At 42.3% G+C, this 22,903-nt stretch overlaps 1 protein-coding gene across 4 annotated transcripts in view; it reads right to left on the bottom strand.

Annotated features, from left to right (window-relative positions):
* The window catches only part of LNX1 (ligand of numb-protein X 1), a 71,925-nt gene that overhangs the window by 4,354 nt on the left and 44,668 nt on the right, over positions 1-22,903 (bottom strand). For all 4 annotated transcript variants that reach the window (XM_017835638.1, XM_017835552.1, XM_017835812.1 and 1 more), the window contains 5 exons: positions 19,570-19,772; positions 16,522-16,893; positions 11,350-11,487; positions 5,838-6,015; positions 4,296-4,518 (listed from right to left, as the gene is read on the bottom strand). In XM_017835638.1, coding sequence (XP_017691127.1) covers positions 4,296-4,518; positions 5,838-6,015; positions 11,350-11,487; positions 16,522-16,893; positions 19,570-19,772 — 1,114 coding nt within the window. The remainder of the gene's footprint in view (positions 1-4,295; positions 4,519-5,837; positions 6,016-11,349; positions 11,488-16,521; positions 16,894-19,569; positions 19,773-22,903) is intronic.

Below are 22,903 nucleotides of genomic sequence, written 5' to 3'. Positions count from 1 at the left end.
GTATAATCATAAAGACAAGTCTAGAAAGTGCCACAGAGAGAAAATAAAATAAATACTTGTAATCTGAAGATGCACAGTGTGTTTGAGTAGATTATTTCTCTGTGATAGTAAAAGCCCCAGTTTGTGTGTTTTGACCCAGTCAAACTGCCATAACCCACTAAACTGCAACCAGACTAAAGAGAACCACCTTCTGCCTTGGAAGAGAGCAGCTCACAGTCTTCTACCTCCAAAACACTCCAAAAGATGAGAACAAGGAATAATTTACATATGAACTTGCCTCAGATAAAGATTTGGCAGTTTACAGTGTCTAGCCACAGGGTCCCATCCTAAAAAATACTATGACTGAGCATCAGTTACTGATGCACAAAGAATTTTAAAGTGCCTATTTTCAAATAGTTAAATGTACGATTCCCTGCTGATTTTCATGAAATGCAAGTAGCCTTATGCTCTGGGAATGCAAACCAGCCCAACTGCAGGAGAACTGCAATAGTAGCTATAAAAAGTGTAACTCCCTCCCCCTGTCCTGTTACAGTACACAAGTGGTGGTATAGTAATATTTGAGAATTGCATCCATCAGAGCCTTAGAACCCAGATTAAGTTAATTTCTGTCCTAATTTCATAGTTTACCTTCTGTTCTACCCCTGTTTTCTTAATGACTTTGGCCACCTCCTATCTTTCTCATCTCACTTTGCAGATGAAGAAAAGCACTCGTGAAGTACTAATGTTTGTAAATGTTATGACAGGATGATCTATAAAGTATTTTTAAGTGCTAGCTGAGAGAAGGAAACGTGAGGAGAGCAAAGAAAGGAGAGCAGGAAAACAAGCAAGAGTAGAAGCAGCAGCACAGAGCTGAGAAACATTTTTCAGCAGCTGTTCCCCGTTATTTCCTTTCTGTATGCTTCACAACACCATGTCCCTCTACCAATAAAGGAGAGCTGTCTTCCTCAACAACAAACAATTCAATTTGCTACCCTGAAATAAGTCTTCAGGTGGGAATGCTTAAGGTCCTGCATCACTCTTTCCTTCAAACGCCCAGCCCACAGCCCCTCTGCTCGCATGCAGGCCAAGTTTTGACAGATGTCAGATGCACATGTGCATCTATTTTATAACCACCACATATTGGATTGTACTACAAAAAGAACAGAGGAGCTGTTTATGCATTATTAAGCCATACAAAAGTAACAAAAGCCAATTCTAATATCTCATAAGGAAAGGACTGAAATTTAAGTGAGATCCACAAATGTTAAATTATGTAAGATGGCTTTTCCAAGTCTTTGAACTTCAGTGTGAGGGATCAGATAACTTGTCTGATTCTGCTGCTACCAACTTGATATAGAAAAATGGTATAATTCCATAACTCTCATTATTTGTGTCTCTTGTCTGTGACCATCTCTGTAATATGCCTGCAGTCCCTGGGAAAAGGAGAGAGTTCTGTTCTAATAAAAATGGGCATTTGCAGTAAGCTACTCTTAATCATGTAATCATGTAACTATTACTAATGTTAGCCTGTTTTCAACTTCATCAGTCATGGGCAGAGGTCTGTAGACATGCTCTAGTATTTAGTTCAACTCAGCACGTTTTTATGGGACCATTCAAGTGATTTTCATGTTTTTGGAACACAGAAGGAAAGACCCTCTCCCATTGGTTTCCTGAGCCTGAACATTGCCACTCTAAGTTATGAGGTCAGGCTGCCTCTGCACTCTCCACCCTTTTATTGTGAACAGATACACATACTGAACTGCCAGGGCTTGTCTAGAGCCACATCTTTACCTTCTCGACAGAGTTTAAATAATCCACCATCCAGCCTCCTCCTTTTTAAATCATGCCTATTCCTGGCCTACCAGTTTTACCACCTCTTCTATTTGTTCAGTTTGTCTTATGTAGGTGTGCCCTTCCTGCCAATCTTCCCAAGTGCCTTGCATGGTCCTCTATAATCATCATTTTGACATTTCTACTTTTTCATCTGCTGTACTAAACATTCTTAGGCTCGCATATCTTGAAGCAGTCCCTCCAATAAATGGTTTTAATTAAAGTAGGTGATTCTTCACCATCTTGCCCCATAGCAGCACATTGGGTACTTTTGCCAAGACAGACCTGTCGGATGTCTATTTGGACAGAGAGTAATTTTCTCTGACGGCCTGGAAAATGTCATGAGACTGGTGACAGTACCTTGATATCTAGTAAGGTGTGATCCTTGCCAAAAGCAAACTGAAAGCTAGATAGGGAAAGGTTAAATGCTCAGCCTGGAGTGCAACGAGTTAACATGATACATGTCCTAGTGAGAGAACTGGTTGAAGGACTTCAGATGTCTTATGTGGGCCTTGGAGAATCAGTTCAATCAAAGGATAAGCACACTCGTGATGGAAAAGACTGAAGGGTCTGACAGTACCTAATGATCAATCACAAACCTGATCCTCACATGCCCCTACTCAACCAACCAGCTGCTAGTAAGGATACAGTGCACCTTTTGTTACTGGCACATCTAATGAGCGTCGGTCCCTGTCTTAGGACCTAGTCTGATGTTCAGAGCAGTGTACCCGCTCAGCATACCAATGTTTCTTTGAAGGAGAAGGGCCATGCTGTGCTCTGTACACAGCGTTGCAGCTGGGGATAGTGTTACAATGAATTCCTGTCTTCAGCCTTGCTGACACTGGAGCTGATTTTCCTTCAGACCAAAAGGGTTAGAATGCCTTCACACAATGCAGCCTTCAGATGAGGGAGGATAGAGTGAACTCAGAGACTCTTTTTAAAATGGGAAAACCATCTTTTTTTTTCCCTAACTACGAAGTGGAACTCACTGATGTGAACTCTGGATGCAAGACTGCAGTACTGTGGAGTTCTGTTCTTCATCTCCACCACCTTGCTAAGGACATGGGAACTTAGGTAGCTGTGGGTAGGAGATGGTGACCAGGCAGTTAAGGTTTTCTATACAGCCCAGTGAAGGTGGCATAAGCAGAGTGCAGTTGTTTCAGTCTATCTAGTAATGGATGGTGACAGAAGGCAAGACACGGCATTGTAGATTACAGCAGCTATAAGGCCTCTAGTCTGTCGCTGTCTCTGCAACCCATACTCTAGTGCCTTCACAATGCTGCTGGTCAAGCTCAGAGGTGCAGGAGAAGTCAGCAAGAATGAGGACCTCCCTGGGCTTCCTGTCTGCAGAGAGACTGGGTGAGGAAAGTTTACCATTGCCTGGGGTAGCAAGTTATGGGTCATCCATTTAATCCTTTTTCTTTTTACTGCTTTTCTTTCACAGGAATAAGTACATAGTCCTCTCCACTGGAGGAGGAACCTTTTGCCTGTGGGTGACAAACACACAGCCTGCCTTCTGCTCTTGCAGTGCTTCAGCACATGTTATACCATCATTAGCCTGAGATCAAGCCCTGAAAAACATCTGTCCCTCACAGCAGACCTTGCTGCAAGGTGAATGAGCTCAAAATGGCTCAGCTAGAAGGAGGGAAAGCATCTAACCCGTTATGCAAGAGTGGGAAATGAGGAGTCCTGAAACTGTGCCTAGAGCAAAAGCCCACCTGTTCTGCAAACCCTCTTTTCGTGCCCTCCCGCAAAAGAGAAAGAGAACTGCTGCCAGGGTTAGGAGTACAGACAAGAGAAACTTGTAAGCAAAATTCTGCATTCCTTAAAATTGAATACCAGTTTCGACTCTGTGATGCTAAGTTTGCATATTCACAGATTCACGTCCTCATTTTATGCTTTACAAAATGTCTAGGAAGCTGTAGTACGCTCTGCTCACCAAGTGGGTTTGAGAGAACAAGACATGCGATGTGGCTTTTATTATCCTAACTGAAATGACAACACAGCTGCTTCCTGTGTATGACAAATGTACTTCTTTCAGCCGGGGGTGGGGTTAAAAGAGGTGATTTGCAGATACTGGCCAACTTCATGCACTTTGCAACATCTGGGTAAAGTCAAACAATTCAGCTGGATTTGGCTAAGGGGCTGTGAAGCTTGAGAGCTGCAGGAGGGGTGTCTGCCTTCTGCAGGGTGGTCGAGCCTGGACCCCAGAAAGGTCCTGTATCTCCGCAAGGTTTTTCTTTCACTCACAAAGTGCCAGATACGTTTTCAAGACAAACAATTCAAGATCCTATCCTCCCCTGCATGTCTATTTTGCCATGTACACGTACCCATTTACAAAAAGTATTTAGAGTCAAGTGTGTGACAGAGCCTGGATTTAATTAACATGTCAGTGCAATGAATCAAACAAAAAGAAAGAATTGCCAGGAAATACAAATCTTTCCTCCCACTCCCCTTCAGCAAGAGGATGCAATCTGTGGACTTACCGTGGCAGCCCCAGCCACATAACCCAGGATGGTGACCACTCGCTGCTGCTCTCCTGTGCAGGCTCAGGGGGTGGCAGGTGATCCTGCTCCTCCTGGACTTCGCATGCTCTCATCTCCAGGGCTTTGAGCACCACTGATGAGTTGGTGTTCTTCAGCAGGGCGACGGCCTCACTCCGGCTGACTCCTGTCAGGTCAATCCCGTTCACGTTCAGGAGAATGTCACCTGAGACCAATAAAACGGATGATAAAAACCCCTGCAAATGTTTCCAGGATCCGCTCCTCAACCCCACAAACAAGTGAGTCAAAGCCATGGCCAAGAACTTGCTGCCTGATGAGGCTGTTTGTTAATCCTAAGGTTTAATGTGGATGTGAAGCATATGCTAGTAAACATGCCACAGGCATGAGGGAAGGGTCTAGGTCCCTGTATGCAGGAGTACTGAGAGGCTGGACAGAGGATTTAGTCCTGGTTTCTTGCCATGTCATATCCTGCATCCAGAGCCAAACGAACAGCTAGGGTCCTGCTGTACCAACAAGCCTTGGTACTGGCACCTAATGCTAGTCCACGTCTCTGATGTCCACTTCCAGCTAAGAACTTTTGTACTCAACCTGGGCTCGAAAAGTGGCAGCTCAAAGGTATTTTTCTCCCAGCTCTCCCTAAGCTGAGGACTGCCACTCCAGTTGGCTCTTTGTAAAGTTTGCTTTGTGGGAATAATGTGTTATTATTTTCATATTAATGCCTGTTTGAAGCCAAAACTTCTTTCTGTGTGCCTTATTTATAATGTAGGCACAGCAGCTTCAGAGAAAAATGCAAAGATGACCTCAATCACTACAGGGAGAACAATAAAGACATCATTAATGTCATGCAAGCAGCCACAGTGCCAAGTGCTCTGCCAACCTTAGCACCAGGCTCTCACACCAGGGCTTCCTTGGGTGCCCCCTGTGCTTGGCCTGAATGCTTCTCCAGGTAGGGGTGTATTCCCCAGCAGTCCAGGCAGTGCAAAGTGAACATTAACCTCTTCTTGTGGTCTGCCCCAACTACCTAAGAGCTGCTCTAAGCCATGGAGACTTGTTGCACTGTTATAACATCACATATTCATTTGTTTCAAATTTTATCAAATTAACTAGGCTAAATTTTCCATGGTACCTCATTATAAATAGTTTTTGGAAAGTGTATCCCACTGAGAGGCAGTCATTTCCCAGCAGGAGGAAAGGGGAAACCTGCTGTTTTGCTCCTGTTGTCATGTTCTCACAGGGGTTTTGATGAGCAGACACAAAGGGGAAGTTCCCATGTGTGCCAGTGATGGCACTGAGACCCAGGCTTGTGGGCCCCAGCTGGGCTGCAGCTATTCTGCCCAATTTTTGGGTGCCTTCCCTTCCCTCACACTCAGAAGTTCCCTCCAGCTTTCCAGGTGGTGACTGGACTGAAGCTGAGCATAGGGAATGAAGGGCAAGTGAACTGGGTGTGATGCTCTTTCACTATCCCTCTGTTTCTCCAAAGAAACCCTTGATTTAAAGCATACTTTCAAAATCCCCTCATTTTACCTGTTTTTATCCTACTGTCTCTGCTGATAACTCCTCCAGGTTCCACACTTATCACATAGATAGGCAAATCCCACTCCCGGTTAGATGCTCCGCCTGCTACAGTCATTCCCAGCGATTCTGTGTGATCTTTCCGGACAGCCACCACCTTCTCATGGCAAGTGACAGTGTGAAGGGTGCTCTGTGATGGAGAAAACAGCAACAACAAATACAGTGGGCATGGTGACCTCCCTGACACTTAGGCATTTCCTATCGAAACAAATATTCATCAAGGGAATATCAAAGCACTTCCCAGATGCCTGCCACTCTTCCTGATGGCACTCAGGATTCTCTGCGGGGCTTAGGCATCTGTGGAGTCAGAGCTACCACCAAGATAACTGTGCTTTAATAGTTAAAATCGGGCACTACTCCCACCAAAATCAGAATTGCTTTAGTGCTAAGGCAATACAAGCAGGTCTTTGAAATGTAAATAAGGAACCAAAAAAAAAGTTCTTTATATTTATATCACTAGTTGTCCTGATATCTTTGACTATCAGGTTGTGCTTCTTATCTTACTGCTTGCAGTCTGTGCATCATCTACATAATTAGTGAGAAGTAGTTCTCTTGGGTGTAAGGAATAAAATTATTGAGGACATATTAGAAGATAGATATTCACTTTCAAAAGACAAATAAAATCTGGATTTAAGTGTTCACTGCTTTGCTTTCCTTAAGTATCTCATAAGCAGTACTCCTGGCATCTGCTCCTGACAATCCCAGCCTCTCATGCAGGAACAGCATCATCCATTCCAGGCTCATATGTAGATATAACAGCACGCTTCTAGAAACATTTCAAATGTATATTAAAACCCACCGTCTCATTCACAAGTGTGTTTTTGCATATTATGACCTCACATTCATAATATGCAAAAATAATCTATGAAACTCAAAGCCACATTAATCTCTTCTTAAAAATCTGACATCTCACAAAGACATTTCACCTTGTTTCCTGGGCCAGCAGCACAGAAAGCGGAGCAGATGAGTCCACAATGTTTTCGTAAGTGACAATGATGGAAATGGAAGATTACAGCAAGAATTCTTTATGGGACTAGGGCAGGCTGTGTCTTGGATTTGTGGGTTTTTTAAAGGTATGTTTGGTGGAACTAACTCCATATCAAGATTTCCGTGATGTAATATTGACAACAAAACACAGGACCGTTCAGGAGCTTAGCAAAGGATATCTAGATGCTTGAGCAGATGAACAGTGGCTGCCACAGAACACCAGGAACAAAAAGGCAAAGAGTTCAGTGGAAAGAGGAATTCTTTCTGTCACCAGGACAAAAACCAAACACAGTTTTTTGGACATATCAGACCTGGTCCATGCAGAACGCAGTCACTGTGTCAGAATAACTGGGCTCATGGCTTGGAAATGAATCTAAAAATTTCTGAAGATTTTAAAACCTTCAGAATATAAATGTTCTGATCCAGATAATTTTAACCTTTCACTTTTGTCTTTAAGGTGTAAATGTTTTAAAAATAGTAGTTTTATCTTTATGAAAACTAAACAATGTTTCATCCATGTTTGTGTATAAATGTCCTTTTTCCCTTGGAAAGGAATGGCTTTTCATCAGGAAAAGGCCACTTTCTGAAGCATGTGGGATAGGGGCACTTCTGATTTTCACAAAACTGCAGTCTGCAATTTTGTAGCAAAACATGACATTGGAATTCTACTTGGGGCTCCAAGTTACAGGGCAGTCCTGTTACTTATCCATCAAGTCTCAGACAACCAAACATTAGAGCATTAGCTAGTTTATCACTATTTTTTGAAGAATCATCACAGGGAGAAACAGATTTCAAAGCAGTGCTTGGGAACAAATTGTCCTGTTACATTTCAAGGAAGAATTATAAAGGTACAAGTACTTGTGTGCTCAACCACGAAGGACCAGTTTTTCTTTGAAGCTATTCTTCCACATATAATTTTTACATGGTTGCAGATAGAAAGGAATTGGGGTGACTTGACTGACACAAAGGCAGTGATGAAAGGAACATAAAGCCTTTTTTAGTAAACACACGTAAAGCTTGCTTGGAGGTACAACTGATAGTGAGTAAACCAGTTAAAAGGCAGTGTTTATCAGTGACTGCATTTCAATTCATTCTCTTCTAAACAATTGTCCTCTGTCATTTTGAAGTAACCTTGGAGGTCAGGAGAAGAAAAACATAACAGTTCATCTCCTCCTCTTTTTATTTTTTTTCCTTTTCTATATATTTACTGGAAAATAAATATTTACAGCAGATTATCTCAACATTGAAGCTATGACACGAGTCTTGCAGGCAAAAAACATAGCTGTGTCTGTTTGGAAAATGTACTTCACCTGAAGGTTAACCTGCTCATATGGTCAGGAAACACTGCCTGCTTGAGCAACATTTTCTTTGCTTTAAATACTAGACAATTTGTTAGAAAAGAGTAAGAAAACAGTTCCAATTAAAAACAAGTGCTGTTTAATTAATGGCAAAGCTCCCAGTGACTTCAAAGGAATTGAATCTGGCCTGTTTATGCATTACAGCCTGGCTTTGCAACCTCAGCTGCACAAGAAAGTGTTTCTGACATCTCCTCTTTTCTGAATCCAGGCAGCAGCCAGAAGAGGTTTGGGCTGTGCTTCCCCTACTCTGTACACAGGAAAACAGATCCCTGAAACCCTGTGCAGGACCAATCTCTTGGCACACCATACACCCAGCATCACTTCCACCAGAGAAGGACATGGTCACAATGTCCTCCTCTTACGCAGCGCCTTGTGGGCCGCATGGCTGGTTGCCACTGGCCTGAAAGAGAGCCACCTCCTCATGGCTTAGAGATGAAGGCAGGCTGTCATGAGGCCAACATCATGGCCAAAAGAAGTTCCTGGGCCCTTGTGTGAGCCAGGTGGCTGCTAGAAGCTAGAATTTATTCTTGATGCTGAATACAGCCAAGGATAGAGAGCCGACTTCAGCCTATGTTTACATACATGCTCTACAGCAAGAGCAGTTTCCCTCAAAGAGAGCATTCCTGACCTGCTACTATCACCTCCTACAGTAAGCTCAGGGGACAAAATACACCTTAAAATTAACCAGAATTCAAGTCAGCTAGCAATCTCTATTAACCACACCTAATAAAGCAATCCCACTGATGGCAGCAGGTAGCAGACTCATCAAACCACACTCATGAAACCACACTCAGGAAACTCCCCTGACAGTGAAGTCCAGCCAACAAGCATTACCCTGGTTTTGGGCGGGAGCAGGCACTGCATTGAGGACACTCTACAGGCCCCTTGGCTTGGAAGCATTACTCCTGCATTAATGTCTATTTAAAACAAATAACATTTTAAGTCTACCAAAGCCTGCAGTTTAAAGATCTTGAATTACAAATGATGTTCAGCTAAACCTTCAGCAAAAAACAATGAGAAATTCAAATTGACACATTCATGCCCTATAAAAGGGCAACTAATGCTCCAGTAATGTTTGTATCAAACCAAAAGCCCACAGTACCTGAAGCTCATTTGCCTACTGGGTGTACTGCTCTCCTGATCTACTGCCAGAGCATTTTCTCTGACATAAACCCTCCACTGCACACACATGAAGCTAAAGGGAGATAGAAACATCTCAGAATTTTCTTTTTTGGTGGCGATCTTCCCTGGAAAGTGCCCAAATGGTGGCACTGAACAGAAGCCCACAGCAGCACACCCACTTATGTGCTTATGTAGTACTCATCTCTTGTGGCAAACTGGAAATCCCCCTAAAAGCCGTGGCCTATCCAACAAAAGATGATTCATTAGTCTTTAAAACCCTTAGTCCTTAGTCTTTAAAGGACTGTTGCAAAGTCAACATTGTGCCTTCAATCTCACAGCTACCCAAAATAATGTTAGATTTACCAAGAGTTCCCCTCTAACACCTCTCAGTACAGGATGAGAAAATGAGAATCTCAGGCCATTTATGGAAGACAAATCATCTTCCCAAATAATCCCATGTGGCATCAATTAATTGGATGAATATGGTAGAACTAACAGGTGCTTGGAGCTTCCATAGAAATCATACAGTAGCAACACAAGCTAATTGCTTTCCTACACATATCTCCCTAAGGACATCATTACTTCATTAGGAAATAATGCCTTGCAGATGCATGATTAGTTGGGCACTTCTTGCTACCCCGTAGCAGCTACTGAGCATTGACTCTGCTCTCTGGTTTAACTCCTGCTGATCCAGTCCTACCTAACAAGGGCTGTGATTGGGACTTTGTGGAAAAGGAAAGCTAAAAATAAATATACATTAGCATTTTTAACACATAAAACCACCAAACAATGTAGTTTAAAAAACCTGCAAAAATGGGTGTCTTTTAACATTTGTAAATCCAGAGCTAGACTTGCCTCCTTGCTGACAGCTGTGCACCCAATGTCTGGCCCAAAGGCCTTGTAAGGACAGAATTGGCTGCCCATCAGGCAGAATGAATTTAAACCCTACCTGTGTACCTCCCCGATGCACCCCTGGCACGGATGGCCAGGGTCGAGCTTGCATGGGTTTGCATAGGTGGTGACATACAAAGCAATTAATGCAAATTAGCCAGGCATGTGACTTTAAATTCAGTGAAATAAACAAATTCAGTTCCTTCAAGGACATGCCTTATTCTGTCTAAAGTGCAAAGAATAACACTGAGTAAACTCATAAAACATATTTTCAAAGCTCCAGCTACACTGGTTTCTACTTTAAAACCTCATATGTTTAACCATCAGCATCTCTCTGCCTTATGCAGAGGGCATATTGTAAGTCTAAATGCACTAAACACATGTAACCAGGTACATAGGAGCAGCTGGAGGGACAGTTTAACCACAGCCATTTCTGGGTGAGATGGCTGCTCTGTGCTGTGTCCCTGGATCCAGCCATGCTGTGCACTGCCGGCCCTCACAGCCCTCATAATGTGGAAGTTCCAGCTGCTGCCAAACCAGAACCAATGCTTTGGGTCCAAAGCTCCACAGAAAGCCAGCGTGCTTGCAGCGGCCAGGCAGACCACAGCTGCACCCTGCCACCAAACCGCCAGCCAAGTCAAGGCAAGGGTATCGTAATAAATGAGCAACAGACTAGTAATTACCATAATTTTCAAGCAGCTTATGTGAATCTTTCAGGCCAGCACATGAAAGGTTTTTCTCTGAAGACTTTGTTTCAGATGAAGAAACTTTAGATAAACCTCTTCTGTTTCTTGGAGTGCATTGCCCTGTGCTGGCTCACATTGTTGGCCAGGTCCATGCCCGTGGCCAGGATGCTATGTGCACACCAACCCCTGCCCCACCACTGCCCATTGCCTTCTCCTTTCCTCCCCACCTCAGACAGAGCCAGGGCAGAACCAATGGATAAATAATGAGGAGCACAGCTTTTATGTTTCCATTGCAAAGCGAGACGTTTTTCTGGTGATAGAAAGCAGGGACAACACCCTGAGACATGCAAACACTAGCTGCCCTCCCATTCCCCTGTCCCATGGATGGCAGAGAAGCCACACGAGTGCCCGTGCACTCACCTTGCTGGGGTTGTTTCTCTCGGAGGGACAGGGCTGCGGGCCACTGCCACTGTAACTCCAGCCCGTCTCCTGCAAGATGTCGGGGGTCTGCTGCCGGGTCTGTCGCGACACGACAAAGTGAACCTGCTTCTCGCTGGCCTGTGGGAGGAGGTACAGTGTGAATCGCACTGCTCTAGTCAATAAACCCCTGCACCTCAGCACCACAGAGTTCGTGAAATGTGGGTACCATTAAAGCACGGTTTGGATTTCCCACTAATGTTGCAATGACGTAAAGCAGTAGCATCAGTTCAGGTCAATAAAGTTCATAAAAGTTTCCTGCCAGGCATTTATATTTCTCTTGAAAATCTAGTGTTAACTCAAAAAACCCCTTCTTATCTGCCCCAAGTTTGGCTGGAGGCAGTAATCCACAACAGTGCACCACAGCTCTCACATACACCTGTGTACACCACTGCAAAGCAGCATGTGCCTGCCACAGCAGAGAGACAGGCAACCAGAGCTGCTGCTGCCTGACAGACAGGAAAGCTGGGAAAGATGCAACTAACCTTGAAATGATGTACATGCTTAAGCCTTGGCCGGTGAAAATGGGGACTAAACAATGTAAGAAAATTCACCTGCACGCAGTGAGTGTGACAAGTGAAAGAAAGCTTAAAGAAATAAATGTGCAACCATTTCGAGAAATGGAGAAATAGAGCATGGAGAAAGAGGGAGGGCACAAGGAAGCACACAAAGTAATGGAGTTTATTCTTGGCAGAATAGCTTCAAAAACAATTAACCCAAGCTCAAAGTGCTTCTAGGCCTTTTTGCACAATGCAGTCATAATACTTATGTGCCTGAGAGATGCTGCAGTGCTTCTACTGAGTTATGTTTGTGTGTTATTTTTAGGGTGCTATATGTGTGCCTGATATTAGTGTTAATTTTGTGTACAGGTGGCTTTTTTTTTTTCTCTTATTGAATCAGCACTGTATCCCTAGAGGCAAATGGCTTTATTCACCCCTCAGTAAGACTCACATGAATCCATTCGAAACAACAGTGTTACAAAGATAAAGCTGAGAAGACTGGGGTTTAGCTGGGTAAATCATAGAAGTCTGCCTTAGGGGCAAACCAACATACCGAACTAAAATGAAGAGCAGTGTAGAAATAACCTCAACGCTATAGAAGCATACTCAGAGGATGTAAAAATGAATCCTCTAATCTCCTCCCCTCTAGGCTAAAGACCTTGGTGTTGTGCCAGGCAGGAGGGGCTCTTAAGGACCAGTTTCCAGAGAGACTCCTGCCTGCTTGCTCTCGGGTTATATCCAAGGGACTGGTCAGTATATTGAGTGTGGAGCCCCCACACAAGCACATCTGGAGGTCTGATCCCCCTGGGGCTGCAGTTGCAGAGCTTGTTGGTACCACAGCCCCGGAGGCATCAGACCTCCTGGCTCGTTCACTGGCACAGTGACATGCCCTGCTCTCTGGGGAGAAGCTCCAAGGAGAGATGGCATTGAGCAAGCAGCTGGAAACCAAACCCAGATCCAGTTGTGCTGTTGAAATCAAATCTCCCACAGACAACTAACAGAAGCCAGAGAAAGCCTCTGGGATTTTGGGTTTTGTAGCTTGGTTTGTCTTTTCTGGAGCTTAATTCAACAGTAGTAGCTGAGAGTTAAAAAAAGCTTTTGAAAAATGTCATTTTAGTTAAGAAAAAGCAGTCTACTTCTCCTAAATCTCTAACTTCAGGCCTGCAATATGCATGTTCAAGCTGTGCTAATTCCAATAATGTAAAAAATGTGCGCTTAGTTGCTTTCCCAGTATCTTGGGGAACACTATTTTTTTCACCAGAAACTCAAATCTCCACAGCTTCATAATGTATCATTTGGTGCATACACATGTATTTCAAAATAATTTTCTGGATATTTTTACCAGACCTGTTTTTATGGAATATTAATTTGAGGACTCTGAACTCAACTGGTACCCAAAAGCAGAATACTGTATCATGTCAGAAAGGAAACCATCCTGGTCCCTAGTTTGTAATATGATTGAGATGGAACTGAACAACACAAGATTAAACCTCCCAAGGGCACGTGGCCCCATGAAAATCCAGTTTTCTCTAAAATGAACAACTTCACCTTAACACAACTTCTTTTTAAAACTCATCTGCTGCCACATGGTAAGCCTCAAAGTTGGTTATTTAGAGAAAGGTTGTAAATGTGATTAATTCTCATAGAACAACTAGCAGAAGTTCAACAAGAGTCTCTATTGCAATATCACATTTGTCTCCAGGTCAGTCAAGTTGAGTAGTTTCTCAGAAGTCCAGAGTGTTTTAAAAAGTTATCCAAACAATAAGACCAGCTTTTGTATTTACGTACAAATAAAAAGCCATTAATGTTTCTACTGATCAGAATATTCATTACTGACTCATTCTGATCCCTCTCTCTCTCTTACCCCTTGCTTTTTATACAATTCTTTTTCTGTATTTATGCTGAAGCAAGAATTAAAGAAAAGAGATTAACTTTCAGACTGAGTGCAAGTAATAGCTGAAACAATTGACTATAATTGAAATCTGTATTACAGCCAAAGCAAATCAAGCAGGAAGGCAGAGACGTGGTGGCAACTTCTGAGCATCTAGTAGGCAACTGCATATTGAAAAGAGGAAGTGGTGCTGCTCCCAGCAGAAGTTGCCCCATCTCTAATGGGGACAATGGAACGTGGATACACTCCACATCACAACCTGCTTGTCAGAAGCAGTTGTTGTGATGAAGAGGGGCTCATGAGTCCACCACAGGTGCTCTGAACTGTGGTAAGGGAAAGAGGGAGAGATGAGGGTGAACATCTGCGGTCAGCAAAGTCTGGCTCAACCCATGCAGCTTGGCTTGATGTGCTCACATGAGCACCCACTGACCTGTTACCTTGTTCCTTTTCTTGTCACTCTCATGGAAAACAGATGTGGAATGTCATGTTATTTAGATTAAAAGTGCCACTTCTGACACAAGACCATGACTAAAGATGACGTGACAAAAGGGAAGCAGCAAACTCCCACGTGTTAGATGTGTGCACGTTCCTAATTAGCACTTACACGTTTTCTTCATTTCAGTTCTTGTGACTGAGCTTATAAACAGCCAGACATCTAATCTACTGATTAAAAACTGCTTCACATATGCTAATGTAGAATTGCTATAGGCCTGATGAATAAGATTTGTCTCAATTATTCACTACTTAAGTCAAAACTATTAGATTCCACAGAAATCTGATGTTCTTCCAGTTGTGCTTAGTCCAACTTTAAAAGTCCAACATTAAAAGCCACCACCTTTTAATGAATATTAGTTCTGTTTTTAAAGAAACCAATGGTGTATTTGTAGCTTCCACCACAACAAATCAGAAGACCTCAACGTACCGCAAGTGACATGCTGAGGTCTCAACAGCCAGGTTGCTGTTGAGAAATCAGAGGACACAGTGAAATATCCCTTCGTGTAAGAAGCAAATGCAAAACATTTGTGGCTTCAGTATAACGTTTTTTCTCTGGCATAACATGGAAACAGGAAAGGCAAATGATAATTGATGAAAAAACATGACAAAAAAGACACAGGTTCTGGGAATTTTGCATTAGACAAATGTGATTCATAGAGCTCAGACCAATGCAGTGTAATCTTGGCTGTTTGGAAATCTGAATCTCCCCTTTGATGGGCATGTTGTTTAAATTCCCAGGGACTGGTGTGTATTTCAAGCATTATTATGAATAACATCCACTCTTTGGACCCCAATAAGGGCTTTAGTTGAGTTTTTAAACACTTGTATGTGAATGGTTATTTCGTTAGTAATTTTTTCCATTCCATCTGTAGGCTGCATGTGTTTTTTGCTTATGAAGCCTTGTTTTGCCTTATTTTGTAGCCATAAAGAACTGTTCCAAGAATACAATTTTTTTCAGAAAGTTTTTCATTCCAGACTTGTTGCCCTCAGAGAATTTAAACCTTTCCCCTTCTGCCTTCTGCTCCCAGTTAGTGAGATACATAAGGTAATCCGGAAAGATGCTGGACCAGAATTTCAACAACTGGCATTATGCAAGGGGATGACATTTTCTTTACCTAAGCTATAAACTTCTTAATAAAAGTTGGCTACAACCAACTGTGATTCTATGCTAACAGAGGAATCCTTTCCACAAAATGAATGCATTTGAATGCTTCTTTCAGTCCTACTTATATTACCCTGATTATACCTGTCAGAAAAGGGGAAGCAGCCAGCCTGATTTGACATCTTTTTATTGAAGCCCATGAAATTCTTCAATATGTGAACACTCTACATGTCTCCAAATGAAACTTAAAAATGCACAAGTATAATAAGTGCTATAAATATGAGATAAAAGCAACAAAAGATTCTTGGCTTTGCTTTTTATGTTGAAGTTTTCTAAAAAAACCATAGTCTGTAAACAGAGAAAACAAATGAAAATGGTTCTGGAGGGGAAATAAGGCAGAAGCTGACTGATTTTGTAGCTAAGAAAGGCACAAGCTTTTTTTTTTTGTGACAGTTTTGTGTTAAGACTGCTTAGTGCATTGCAGAGGCATTCATTTAGTTCTCCACAAGCATCTAAATAGAGATTTATAAAAACTAGAGCTACAAATCCATTTTTCCAAAACATTTGGATTTCTATATGCTGGATTTAGGTAAGAAATACCTATAAGGAATGGACTACCTTCAGTTGTAAAACACATCCATGGGAAATCACTGAGTTTGGGAGGGTGTTGTTCATTCTGAAACATGCCATCCATTGCCTTAGGCTACTCTGGTTTGCTCCAGGGCTGCACCAGAGAGCACTGTGACTCCTTCTGAGCTGGAGGAGTTAGGATCCTACCGGACCCAGTGCTTCCAGGGTGCAGGTTGGCATGCCTTTTGGCAGATGGCATCACGCTTTGATGATGCTCAGAGGATAGAGATGTTTACAGTGATCTGTATGTTCCAAAGCCTGATGGTAGCAGGCACCACTACCCGAGACATGAGAGTCTATGCCCCCATTCACCCTTGAAGACACAATGAAACCAAGGAGCTTTTAGAGGAGTAAATTCCCATCCAAGCTTAAATGTCTCCTTCCCTCCTCCAAACACACAAACTCAATGTTTGGCCCTGCTTTGCAATGGATGGTGAAAACACGCTGCTTGGTTTTTGCACAGTTCAAAAACCGTGGTCAAAGTGGTGATGACAAACCTGTATCAGCTGGGCTGCACTCTCTGGACTGCCGTACCGATGGTCATGCCCATTGATGGCCAACACCCGGTCGTTCTCCTGAAGCTGTCCATCACGGGCAGCCATGCCACCTTCCAGCAAGTTGAAAATAAATACCCCCGGCTCATCGGCCTTGCGAACCAGCTTTATTCCCAGCTGCTCATCTGGACTGCTTTTGTTTAGCACAACATGGAAACTGTCATCCCTATTGCAGTGAGCATCAAGGGAAAGTCCGCTGTTTCGGCATCGGTACCTCTGCTCTCGGAGCACTGTCAGTCGGAGCACGTGGCAGGGTTGTTTCAGGATTGACAGGGCATAGTTGTGAGGCACATTTTTGATGTCCATGCCATTTACCTGGAAGAGAGAAGTGTAAATCAGCAGCAGGAAGCCAGTCTATTCTGAGCTGGCACTGAAAACAGCAGCTCTATTTACACAGATGTCTTCATACAAAGTGACATGTGCTATTTCAAACTGTGTCAAGCAGGAGGCCAAGTTTGCAGTGCAGAACAGCCTTCCCCCCAAGGAAAGGATGTGCTGTACAGACAGTTTCTGCCCTTTTTCTTCCCTTTTCTCCCTGATAGTCTCCAGACATACATGTTATTTTCCATCTTTCTTATTGTTCTTCCCAAGCTTCAATATCCTTTCATAGATCTTAGTTTTATTCCACTAGCTTCTGATTTCAACTTGCCTTGCCAACCTTTCCTTTCACTCACACCACTTTCCTCCTGTTTCTCCCCTTCATTATCTCCCAGCTCTTCTCGGTGCAGTAAAAGAAAAAAAAATGTTCCCCAGTAATGAATCTCTAATTAAAATGCAGAAAAGAACCTCAAGTAGAACTTTAAATGGCCTGGATATTTACTAGCAATTGTGATGATTTACCACACCAGAAATCAGACTTTTAAAGTTTCTCAGTGTTTTCCAGGTAAGATTTAACTCAGAAGACAGTAAAACTGCACAACTACTCCTTTTTTAATTTGGATGGTGAAAAGAAAGAGCTTCCAGTCAATCCTGTCATGTCCATATGTGTAAGAATGACTAGGCATTGCACTTTATATTGCTAAATAAAAACCAGTTGCAAGATTGTAACTCACTGCTGGCTGGAAAACCCTAATCAGACAAGTTATTTCCACATAGTTTTACACTGCACAGATTGAACCATTTAAATATTAAGAAATGTCTCCAAAATGTAACAGAAATGGTCCCCAGCATGGACAAAAGCATTTGTCTGGTGTTTGCTTTTGCAGATTGCCAGTGTGGCATGATGGGGTTGTCCCTGCTACAGTCTGGTGGGGGGGTCTGCACCCAGAGAGACACACCTCAACTTACTTTAAGTTGCCAGCTTGGGTACCATAAACAGCATGAGCTGCAGCAGGATGGGGCTGAAATTCCTAAGAATCCTCGGTAAATCCCTGGGCAATGAGCCACAGCTAGGGAGAGCTGAGCTGGGCCCATCCGTGCTAAAGTCACAGCTTCATAGTACAGTTTGGATGTGCCCTGCAGGAACAGTTTTGTTTCAGTGGTGCCAGTAACTCTGCCACTCCGTGCTGGCACCAGGACAAAAAGCCTCCATGAGAGGCACAACTGAGAGACACTTATCCAGCTACTACCCAGAACCACAATCCAGAGGCATTTTTATACACTACTAGAGTGAAGTATGCCCACATTGTGATCCCAAGAAACCTCTTTGGCCAGGGTCTGTCTGACATGAAGTAGAAGGCATGGCACAACCTTGGCATGCCTCAAGTGTCCTCAGATACCACTGGGGTCAGCAAAAGCTAGGGAAGCATGGTGGTTTATACGTGGTGCTCTGAACTTCAGAGGATTGTATCCTTAGTAATTAATCATATGGAATATGTAGTAGAAAAAGTCAGTAGGACTTGGGGAACTACTCACTAACTCTACCAGCTAGGCATGCCAGAGCAGGCAGTGGGATGGACATCGAGAGTCCAACCTGGAAGAAAATCCAGAGATATGATGTCAGATCTTTGCAGTCCATGCAACTTCCAGCTCCTGTAGCCTTATCCCAGCTAATGCCACAATGGTTAGCCTGGGTATCAGCACCATTCTGTCCATGACAGTATGACCTGCCTACAGTGAACAAAGCAGCCTGCTCTCAAATGTGAGAGATTCTAATTTGGAAAACCTGGGTGAGCTGCAGCTGTACCTTTGGCTTGCAATGTGAATATTCCTGTGTACTCCAAATACACATCATCAAAGTATCAAAGCAAGGAAGGAACTAGTATTTTCTGTAGTCACTCTTTTTGTCTAAGGACTGATGCATTAATATAATTTACCGTCCTCACTGAACTCCAAGTCACTGGGGCAACTGAGAGTGCAGTTCCCATTCAAAAGCTGTTGCTGATGGGATGTAAAGATGTAAAGATGTAAAGATATATGATCTTTAACCATCTGGCCCAATTCTTGTTCATCTCTTGTACATTTCTATAGAAGTAGGAGCAGAAATAGCAGTCAACAGCTAATACCTGGAGACTGCTCAAGTTGTTCTTAAAGATTTCACCTGGGGCTGCAGGTGGAGCAACACTCACAAAATAAAGTGGGCAGTGTCTAACACTCCTGTGGTACTGAACACATCATACAGAGGAGTTAGATGCTGAAATAACACTCATCAGCCTCCTGTCACCTATCCTGGTATAAGTGGAATATGAGGCAGTGGAACCCTCACCAACTGAGATTTAGGCCCACAGTTCAGTGGAAACAAACTGGACAAAAAGCCCAGTCTCTACTGACAGAAACAACTTTTGCACCACTGGGTCAGAAATGCTGACAGTCTATTGTCCTACATTGCATTTTGGATCTACCAGGTTTGAGGAGAAATCAGAGTGGCTTGTCAGCGACTAGGAAACAGAAACAAATCCATGAACTTCAAAAACTGTTGAAATTAATGAAATCATTACAGCATGTAGAAGAACTGAATGTCTTTCTGCATGCAACGTTGCAAATATCATTGTAATTGACTTAATCTGATTCTTTGTTAGGATATTTTTATCTTGTAGCTCCACAGTACTGTACCTTTAGTATCATGTCTCCAGGCAGCAATCTTCCATCTCTGGCAATTACCCCATCTCGATAAATATGCTGTATAATAATGTGAACCAAGGGGGTCTCACTGCCTCCCACAATCCTAATGGCCAGACTTTCATGAGGATCGGTACGGCTGATTTTAATGCAGGTAATTTCCCCATCTGGAATCAGGTGATACAACCTGGGAAAACCTGGAAATGCACATAAGGTATTTATTTGACATCACAGCTTTACTTTTTTGAAATATGTATGGCACAAGCTCAAGTACCTGCCAGTTAGCCAAACTAGGTTTTATGCATGAATATAATTTATAGTAAGAGGTTAGGAAAGAATAGGTATGCTTGCTGAGTGGACTTGAAGGGATCTTTTCACAATTAATAAATTCCTTTTTTCCCCCCACAAAACACAGCCCTAAACCTTTGATGTAATCCAGACAGATGAAATGTACTTAAAAACTGTTACACATTTTAGGGGAACAAAATACATTTTTAGTCCCCAGAGACACCTTAGAACCACACTACAGTTCCTTGCTGGCCCTAGAGGAGATGGGCATGGGCACCTCAACAAACATCCATCCCTTCTGTGCTGGGTTGTATACTCTGTCTCACTGGTAGCATCCCAGGCTGTTCTCTGGTTTTGGTGCCATAGTGGAGGACTGGGTGCTTGGCTTGTGACATCCAAGGAAGCATTTTATTTATCTTCAGCTAACAGAAGGACAAGATATCTTGGACAATCCAAACTTTACAGTAGTTTCCCTACCAGATTCCTCTCCTTTCATCACTGCTTGAGCTCCAGGAAGTAGGAATGACTGGCTCTTACTGTGATGTATCTGTGTTAAAACTATGGTATGCTCTAAGTGCCTGGAGGGAAAGATCTCCGCTGGCCCTGGCAATCTGGCTGTGGGGAGGAGGGACTAATGGTGGGCAGAGGTCTTTTTGTATTTATAATGCACTGGATAAGAGTATCCTCTTCCAAACACCACTTTTCAACTGGCCTGTTTGATTTCACAGCATGTCACTAATACTCTCCTTCCTTCTAGGTCCACACTCAGCAGTGAGCAATGTTGAAGTAAAAGCACCTAGGAGTTTTATAGCACAGGTGTGTCAGCCTTCAATAATTTTGAATCCTTCATAGGTGAGAGAAAGCTTTTGAATTTTTTGCATGTGGGTCCAATCCAGTGCTTATATGAAAAACCTGTAAACCAAAAAATTAACTGCTAGTATTTTTTCAATAACCTATTTTAGAAATGAAAGTACAGTAATTGTTATTGAATAGTGGTTAAGTGTAAAATGAAAATTAACAGACCAGTATCTGAGATAGAATAAATATTTTCTAGTACAGAATTAGCAGGCAACAAACCAGCAAGGCACCAAAACCTTTTGGGAGAGAGCAAGGGGGAAGAAAGAACAGGAAAAAAATATTGAGAAACACCATGTTGCATCCCTTACCACTTCTTTGATCATATGCTCTTCGGGGTGGGAAGCTGTCCTCCTCCACATCTGTAAAAAGCACCTACCGGTAGCATAGACTTGGACTTTGTGGTTTTACAAGAGTTGACAGGCAATAAAAGTCTATTTAGATAACTACACAGCCTTTACCAACCTAATACCCAAGTATTCATTTAGTTTATACTCCTGTAATAGCAGTTTCTGCACTAATACATGTTTACTTAAGTTTGGCATGCAACTAATGTCTCAGGAATGGAAGGTGCTTCATTTTCCCCATACTCTTCTATTTTCTAAATGCTATTGCTCAGCTTATAATTTGTTCAATTCTCTCTAGCCTGAAGTGTGGATTCACTTGACCTAAATCCAGGCCTCTAAGTCAAATGCACAATTTGATGATCCACTTGCTCTGACTTTCTTTATAGTGCACAGGCATTCAAAGGAATCAATACCCCTATAACTGTTAAATCACCCCTGAAAGTGCCAAATGTTCTCCACTGCTGCTTAAGAAATATGAGGCAATTAACTCTGGCATCTCAGTGGGGTGCTTTAAGTCAGATGATACAAGTACTCCTCAAAAATCACTAGCGGCCTGATCCCTACATCAGAATAAGCATGCAAATTTTACATTCTTAGTGTGGCTACAAAGGTAGCTATGTGTAAAATGCAAATGAAAATCTGTATACCTAGATCTTCTCTGCACACAAATAGCATAAATTTATATATATATATATATATATATATATATATATATATTTTGACATTCCTATAGTAGAACTACTTCCATTTCCCACTGCATGACTCACTTCACATCCTAGCAAACTGTGCTTTTTGACTCAGACACTCATTTTCCCAGAGCTCAATCTGAAAACTTTTCTAAAGGAATTATTCAGTTACAATTCTTGTCCATGGAGAACTGTGCATTGAACAAGCTATTGACACTCTCATGTTATTTCAGTCTGTAATCCCAGAGCAAAATCAGGGCAATGTGGCAGTGAACAAGTCTCTACACTTATACAAGACTTACATATATCTTTACACAGGGTATAAACTTATATAAGTTTCTTTGCATCTTGAACAATGCCTTAACTGGTTTGTTAAGTCTTGCAGTGGCATTTGGCTGACTTTCAATATGAGTTTATGGAGGTTCTTTTAGAGGAATTTTTAATGCCTAATTTCCTTCTGAAGTGAGCAATCTACAACAAAGCAAATATTCTCAAGACATTTTTCTTGCCAGTTTACAAGTTTCTAAGGTTTCTCTTTTATAGTTAGCAGGCTGTACTGTCTTACTTCTTGTCTTTATTTGATTTGTGCACTCTGTCAAATATAATTAACAAATTGAACCATTTTCTCCAGATGGGCTAAGCAACGAAAATAACTCCATGATCCATTAATTTCTGCTCTCTTCATTGAAAACTTGCCTCTTTTTGTTCCAGACATATACACAGATATTGTATTGCCAACAACCTAGACTGCTGTAAATGAAAGGTCAATGTCTATTTTGATAAACTAACAGTAACATCTGGCAAACTAAATGTATAAAATACACAAATACACATTTTTTTAAAATAAGAGAATTCATAATAATTTTTCACCAAACAGCCTGCATACACTGTGTGCAGTTTGATCAAAACCTACCACACCTATTATAAGATGATGCCATGTCTAGAAAGCAATGTCTTTGAATTGAATTTTTGAATGTTTATACCATGCCCAGAAAAGGTGGGTATGGTATCTGGTTGTGTACAGTGAATGGGGCCTCAGCAGGCCAATTTAAGGGTCTTCAACTCCAACTGGGTTGAGGACTTGCACCATTCAGCCTGTTGTGAGGCTCCATTTTCCAGCCCTTACAGTCTTATTGGAATTCTCCATAATCT

Source organism: Lepidothrix coronata, unplaced genomic scaffold, assembly GCF_001604755.1.
Source record: "Lepidothrix coronata isolate B3197 unplaced genomic scaffold, Lepidothrix_coronata-1.0 Scaffold0, whole genome shotgun sequence".
NCBI lineage: Eukaryota > Metazoa > Chordata > Aves > Passeriformes > Pipridae > Lepidothrix > Lepidothrix coronata.
The sequence above is the reverse complement of the archived record's forward strand: the minus strand, read 5'-3'. Positions and strand labels throughout refer to the sequence as shown.